The sequence below is a fragment of the Monoraphidium neglectum genome (genome assembly GCF_000611645.1).
Source record: "Monoraphidium neglectum strain SAG 48.87 unplaced genomic scaffold scaffold03117, whole genome shotgun sequence".
NCBI classification, from domain to species: domain Eukaryota; kingdom Viridiplantae; phylum Chlorophyta; class Chlorophyceae; order Sphaeropleales; family Selenastraceae; genus Monoraphidium; species Monoraphidium neglectum.
This window is the reverse complement of record NW_014010511.1, coordinates 1-7,174: the sequence shown is the minus strand read 5'-3', so window position 1 is coordinate 7,174 and position 7,174 is coordinate 1. Positions and strand designations below refer to the sequence as shown.

Genomic DNA, 7,174 nt, shown 5'->3' with positions numbered 1-7,174 from the left:
CACACACATGATATCACCCCCCACACACCTGCCAGTCCAACAGCGGCGTGATCCACTTGTCTCTCGGCGGACTCTCCGCCGCCCGCTGCCGCTGCAGATACGCGTCGTAGTCCGCCTGCATCCCCGCCAGCTGCTCGGGCGACAGCCCCTCCGTCGGGTCCCACCCCTGCTCCGGCGCGTCCCACCCCCAATCCGTCATCTCGTAATCCGGCCCCCGCCGCGGCGGCGGCGGCGGCGGCGCGCCGTTGCCGTTGCCGCCGTTGCCGGGCCCGGGCGGCGGCTGCGCGGAAGCTGCGCGGGCGGTGGCTTCCCAGGGGTCAGGCAGGTCTGACCAAGATGACGGCGGCCGCGGGGGCGGGGTGCGGCCGAACGCGTCGGGGCGGACGCCGTCCGAGCCGGGGTCGCCGCCGCCCGCGTCGCCGCCGCCGGGCGGCCGCCACGCGGCGCGGCAGGCGTGCGAGCAGCGGCGCGGGCGCTGCAGGTTCAGGAATGGGGGCAGCTGCTGCTTCTGTTGCCGCTGGTGTACGGTGTGCGCGTGGCGCGGCCGCTGCTGGGTGGGCCCAATTTCGAGGGCGCCCGCTGATGCACAGCGGCCCAGCGCCGGCTGTAGCTGCAGCTGATGCTGTGTGGCAGCAGCTGTTGATGCCGCTGCGCAGCGGCGTAGCGCGGTGCAGCGCCTGCTGATTGATTTTGTAAGGAGGGTGCCGGGCCCCCAGCCACGCGCCGGGGCAGCGGGCCGCGCGCCCCATGGTGCTTGTGGCGCCGCCGTCGTCCGCAGCCGTGGCGGCCGCGCGAGCGCGCCGGGCGCCTGCATCGCGTGGACCGGCGCCTGCAGCTGATGTTATCAGTCCCTCCGCAGCCTGCGCTCGCAGTCCGTGGTTCGGCCGCCGGCCGCGGTGGTGTCGACGCGACCACCCTTACCACGCGCTGCGGGGCTTTTCACCGACGCGCAAGTGTGAGCGAGCGGCCAATGCAACCAGATAGTATCCTATAGGTGCGGCTCGACACGATTTACTCCTGGTACCAAGAGGGACACGGGTGCAACAAATGTTGTTCAAGATCAGCTGCCAAAGACGGCAATGGGAACAGAGGTGCAGCTGAATCTAAAACGAGTCATACGGTGTGATTCTTATTGCTTGTCAATAGAAAAGTCTGTCCGTAGATCACCACCTCATTCACAGCCGCAAATATGGTATGGTACGACTGCGGCGTCAACGAATCGCACCAACACCCATGTCGGATCGGATATACGATTGATCATCATGTGAGTAACTGGTGCAGCATATCACATGCGCGTTGTCGGCGCCAATGGCCGCAAATGACGCAGTCTTTGGGGGGGCGGGGTGCCAGCGTCCAACAGCCTCAGATGTGACGATTGGAGGATCAGCCAGCCAGCAGCTTTGCGACACCTCCGTCAAGCCCCCCGCCAAATGACAACACAGAGCAATGCAATCATCGGGCTCCGAACACAAGCGGCACGCGGTGTGGCATATCTGCGGGCATCCTGTGATCCTTCCAGGCCCAGCGGTTCAAGAACACGCGCAGGCCCTTGTGGAATAAGGTGAGATGCCGCTTAGGATCGGCAGCAGCAGCAGGGGCAGCAGTGGGGCGGACGACTCCAAATCCCTTGACCGCTATAATCGGGATTCCTTCCCCTGCAGCGGCCCCTTGCTTGAGGTTGGCCCTGAAGCTTAGCCCACCATGCCAAATGGACTCCCGCAGAATGCCCCCAGCCTCCTGGAGGCATGATTGGCGATGACGGTTGGGTGGGGGCGGCCGAGCGCTATTCTCAAGCAGGCCCCCTTCCAAAGAGTGACTGTTCCTTCCATCAAACTTGGGCGTCGCGACGGTTCACACCGCACACCCATTGGCGGGCTTCCCCCTCGCCGTTTGGAGACTCTCGTACACAACTCGGTCACCATCACCCTTGCGTCCTGGTGACCGGATCGAAATCGTTTGATGCAGATGCACCTGCATGCATGCCTGGCTGCCGGCCACCTGCCACACCCTGAGGTCTAATACTCGCACATTCCCCTTCAAGTTGTGCCACCCAAAGCAGTTGACTCGCATCGCCAGCAACGCCAAGCCCCCTGGGAACTCGCTTTTATGAGGTGATGCCGCTGCCGCAAACCGTCACCTCCTGAACCCTCCACACGGGACGCAGCCGCGGTGGCCACCCACGCTGAGCTGGCAGACACGGTTGCCAGCAGGCTGCACGAGCTGGTTGTCTGGGCCAGCAAAACATGCTGCCGGCCTGCACTGTGGGGTACAATGCGCAAGGTTATGGTGCCCGGTTTGAGATGCGAGGCTTGATCATGTCTGCCCAGGTCCCCTTGCATTACACATGGGGATTTTGAGAGGCATGCTACGGCAAATGACGCGTCCCACCTAGACATTTGGTGGCGTGGGGCGAAAAGGCTGCCGCCATGGCAGCAGAAAAATCCCGATGGTAGGATGTACCAGTAGACAGGTAGTGCTGCTGTGCTGCACGATCAAGGACGCGGCCCGCCGCTGCCGCGGCGGTCGATCAATTGTGTGCCTTGAGGCTCTGCATTAATCATAAAATGTATCCAAGACTCCCCTACAGCCTGCCCCTGCCCCTGCCAGCCACTCGCAGCCGCAAACCCCCGGGCGGCCACGCGCCCAGCCTTCGACGGCCCGCTTGTGCCGTCCATTGCAAGCAAACCTCGTGCAAGTCGACATGCAAGTGAATTTCGCGCAGGCTCAAGGCAACCTCCAAACCTCAGCCGCACCAACACGTGTGTTGCGCTACGCGACCGTGGGCAGGGCAGCGGTCTCCTTGAACGTCAGCGCCTTGCGCAGCAGCTCAGCCAACTTGGCTGAGTTGAACTCCTGGTTCACACCCGCCCCGGCCCCGCCGCCCTGCGAGCCTCCAGAGCCGGCCGCCCCCTGGCCAGGAGGGCCGCCGCCCCCGAGCTTTGCCAGCGCTTGCATCAGCAGGTCGTCGTCGTAGTGGGCCGCGCCCGCCGTCCTGGACCCCCACACGCGCGGGCCGCCCAGAGCGCGCTGCATGAGGGCCTCCGGGTCCCCCTCACCCGGCACCTTGCGGGCGGCGTGGCGCGCCGCGATGCCTGGCAGCGCCGACAGCAGCAGCAGCGCGCACTCGTCGTAGTCTGACGCGCGGGCATCCTCGGGCTGCGCCGCGGCGAGCCTGGCCGCCTCGGAGCTCATCTGCAGGAGTGGCAGCTTGCCTGCGGGCGCAGCAAGAGGGAGCGGGCGGGGCATGAGATAGAGGTGCATGTGGAGTGCGTGGTCAAAAACAAGAGCGGATGTTCATGACCTGTGTCAGTGTGTGTGCTGGGGTGCGCTCGTTTCAGCTTGGGGGGGCGCCGCGCTTCGCCTGTATGTGGAACCTGAACAGGCCTGGCAACACGAGAAAGATCTTATAGATATGCTACAGATCATACAAATAAACAACAAGCTGTGGAAGATTTCTACCAAATATCAGTGCTGCACTGCGGCACATGGCGCGCCGCAGCACCAGCCTTGACGCTCCCGCCCAGCATCTCACCGCGCTTGGTGGGCCTCAGCAGCTCCGGCATCGTCAACTGGAACTCAGTGACCAGCCATATCACGACGCAGGGGATGCAGAAGTGCAGGGCGGTGAACGCCGGCACCGCGCCGCTGGCATTCGGCTCCAGGCGCATAGCCTTCAGCTGGTCTGGGTGCTCAAGCCGCAGCCACTGCAGGCGCGCCAGCCGCGCAGCGTCCGGCAGGCGTGGCAGGCGCAGCAGCAGGCTGCCGGATGGGGGCTCGCAGCGGCCCGTTGGCGGCAGTGGCGGCAGGGCATTCCTGCGCGTAAGCACGCGGTGATGGGAGCATGTATTATGGAACAGAGACCATCCTGCAGGGCACGCTGCACGCCCCGCAGTCAGAGGGAGGCGGGCTGCCTCACGCAAACAGCCCAAGCCTGATGCCGGCTGTTCCCGAGCCGGCGACGATGGAACGGCGCGCTGTCGGGGTTGGGGCAGTAGCGGCTAACCTCGTTCGGATCGAATCGAGACCAGCATGACAGAGCGCGCATGGCGAGACATTCCTTGGAGCCTCCAACGTGAGATTAACGCGTCTAAAGGCACCCACCAGAAGAAGTCCAGCGTGCACAGCACGTGCAGCACCGTCCGCTCCAGAAACGGGTGCCGCAGCTGCGACAGCTGCACCCCCCTGGCCTGGAGCACCTCCGCCGCGTGCCGCACGACGCTGATGTCGGCACCCGCCCACAGCACCAGCCAGAACCACCAGGCAGCTTCCTCTGCCGCCGCCGCCGCCGCCGCCGCCGCCGCCGCCGCCGCCGGCGCGGCCGCCTCGGGGTGCTGCTGCGCTAGGAAGGCCCAGGCGTCCTGCAGGAGCGCCTGGAGCTCGTAATCCGATGTCGCGCTGCTCCGGAACGACCGGCGGCCGCAGCGCGCCCATCGCTGCAGTCACGGCCGCCGACGCGGGCAGCATCAATGGCAGCGGGGGCGGGTAAGGCGCCGCCGGCTGGGCGGCGGCCGCTGGGACGAGCAGCCCACCAGCGGCGGCGCCAGCTGGCGGCTGCTGCTGCTGCTGCTGCCGCTGCTGCTGCTGCTGCTCCTGCATGAGCCTCTCAGCTGGACCGGGGCAGGCCGCAGGGACTGCTTGGACCCCACGCTGCAGAGCCGCGCCGGCCGCGGCCCCTGCCAACGTTGCCAGCGACGGCGCCGCCCCCCCCCCGCTGCCTCGGGCGCCGCCGGGGGCGGCGCGGTCTGACTCCCCAGCTCCTCCAGCTCGCACATTCTCTTCTGCAGCTCGTCCTCGTAGCGATGCAGCAGGAAGCGGGCCGTAACTCTGTAGTCCTGATCCACTTTGTCTATGTTGCCAGAGTTCCGCTGAGACGGCAGGCCGTCAGGGTGGTAGCGCACCGCCACGACTCGGCCGACGCCGCAGGCCGGCGCGCCCTCTGAGGGCTCGTCATCCCACGCCAAAAAGCCGTCCGGCAGCGGCGTGCCGGCCCCTGCAAGGGGCACGCCACTGCTCCGCGCGGCGTCAGCGACGCCTTCGTCGGGCGCGGGCGCGGGCGCGTCCGCCTTTTTGCGCCGGCAGTTTTCGATGGCGTCGAGGTTGCCGCAGCTGCTAATCACTGCCCCCATGCGCCGGCGGCGCCACTTGGGAGCTTCGCGCTCTTCGTCGCGCGCGCGCTTCAGCAGCCGCCTGGACGGCCCGTCGACGCAGGCGAAGGCGAAGAGGTGCCACACCCGCCCCTCCAGCACGACGGAGCCCCCTGTGAAGAGCAGCGCCGCGGACGCCTTGCCCGAACCGTGGAAGCCGAATTCCGGGTCGCCGGCCTGCTGCCGATCGCTGTGGGCGCCTAGCTGGCAGCCCTCCGGCAGGTGCCTCGCCTCGTCGGCCGAGGCCGGCCTGTTTGGCAAACAGGCCAGGTCTACGGACGACGACAGGTCAGCGGCGGCCTCGGCCACGGCGCCGCGGGCCGAAGGGCCGTCGGGGGCCGTGGCATCTGTCAGCTTCCTGATGAGCTCCTGCACACCAGCTATGCGCGACAGCAGCAGCGGGCCGCGCGTTGGCGGCTGCGGCGTCGGCTGGCGAGGTGGCTGCTGGTCAGTGTGCTGCACCCCTGTGCGCGCCGGTTGCCCCGTGCCCGCTGCTGCCAATTCATCGTGGTCTGGTTCCAGAGGGTCTCTGGATTCCTGTTGCGCTGTTTCGTCGCCTTTTTCGTTTCGAAAAGCCGTGTAAGCTTCGCAAATGATTGCGTGATCGGGGTCTTCCATCATGTGGGTACACCTTGCAAAATTATTGTTACCAGTGAGAGTCGCGGACATTCTGAGCAAGGAGTACACGGGTGCCTACCGTGGCACCAGAGTGCGTGACGGGCACGGTTCGCTCCAACTGATGCAGAACGTGACAACAGGGTCCCTTATACTTGTCATGTGAGCTTATTTTAATTTATGTGCTCAGCAAGCACCAAATTCGGGCCCGTCCCAAATTGCAGGAGCGTGGTCAAACACAGCAAGACTCATGGTCCGAGACCTGCAGCATGGGGCGAACACCCTCTCCTCCCCTCAGCAAAGCAATTGACACTTGTAGACATGACATACTGCTGCCCATCCACCACAGACCCTGCCAACCTTACAGATGCGGATATCAAAGAGTTTCTAGCCGCATGCAGTGCTGGCCGGACAGCGGCCCAACAGCTTTACTGACGCCGCACGCAGTTGGCACAGCCAGAGCATGGATTTACACAACAAGCATTGCTCATGGGATTCCTCATGTAAAAGACACGAGTGGATGCCAAACAGTGCTTGGCTACGAAAGAGCACCATCAGGATGAGGGGGTGTATTCAGAGGAAACGAGGACAATTCAGAAGATTCACATTGGGCGGATCCATACACTTCCAAAAATCCCACGGCAATGCCACCAGTCGCACCCAAACGAAAGCGACCTGCCAGATTTTGGCACAGGATACAGCCCTGCCCTGCGCAAAACGGCTGCGCAGCGGTGCGCGGCCCAACCCGCCCCTCGCCGCCCGAAGCAGCCGGGCAGCCGGACACCCCCAACTGGTGGGGCCGACAGCTCGCTGCAGGAAAACAGGAACACCCAGCCTGGTTGCGTGAGATCAGGCCGCCTGGTCGCCAGATCACCCGCCGTCCTCCTTCCCGCCAGGCCGGTCAAACGTGAAGCTGCGGGCCCCTGCGGCGGCGCTGTCTTCTTGGTGCCGCCCGGCGCCCTCCATCTCTGCCATCATGCTTGTAGCCTCTTCCCCTCCGCCCCTGCGAATCGACGGTTTGCGAGAGGTCATGCCAGGTCAGCGCGGCCGCGCACCACGCAACGGATGAGACGGGCCAGGGCGCTGGGCGCAAACCGAAGAGGGCGGCCGCAGGCTGTCGCTGGGTGCGGCGGATGGGGGCCGGGCAAAGCGTCTGCATTGCGCGCCGGAGCCGCCGTGCAGGTCGCACGCACTCCAGCGGGCGCAGGACGCAGACGCTGGCGTGCCCAGCCGTGCGAAGCAGCACGAAGCGCTGCACCGAGCCCTTTTCCCCCCTCCCACCCCGACTGGCCCCCTCCAGGGTTTAGGGTTGCACCCCGCCCCTCGATCAGCCCGCTCCGCTCCAAGGTTGGAGTCGCACTTGAGGTCTGCAGGCTTACTGGGGAATGCCTTGCACAGAACAACTTGCACCACGC

General features: G+C 65.6%; 2 protein-coding genes across 2 annotated transcripts; both read right to left on the bottom strand.

Moving 5' to 3' along the window:
• Positions 1-13: 13 nt before the first annotated feature.
• MNEG_12199 (hypothetical protein) lies at positions 14-814 on the bottom strand (the record flags this gene model as incomplete). Its single annotated transcript, XM_014039330.1, has 1 exon — positions 14-814. The coding sequence occupies one exon, from the start codon at positions 812-814 to the stop codon at positions 14-16; it is 801 nt and encodes a 266-aa protein (XP_013894784.1).
• A 1,955-nt stretch (positions 815-2,769) lies between these two features.
• Positions 2,770-5,673, bottom strand: MNEG_12198 (hypothetical protein; the record flags this gene model as incomplete). Its single annotated transcript, XM_014039329.1, has 5 exons — positions 2,770-3,212; positions 3,533-3,813; positions 4,102-4,370; positions 4,411-4,607; positions 4,748-5,673. Coding segments are annotated over 5 exons (2,116 nt in total), but the record flags the coding sequence as incomplete, so codon positions are not given.
• Positions 5,674-7,174: the final 1,501 nt, after the last annotated feature.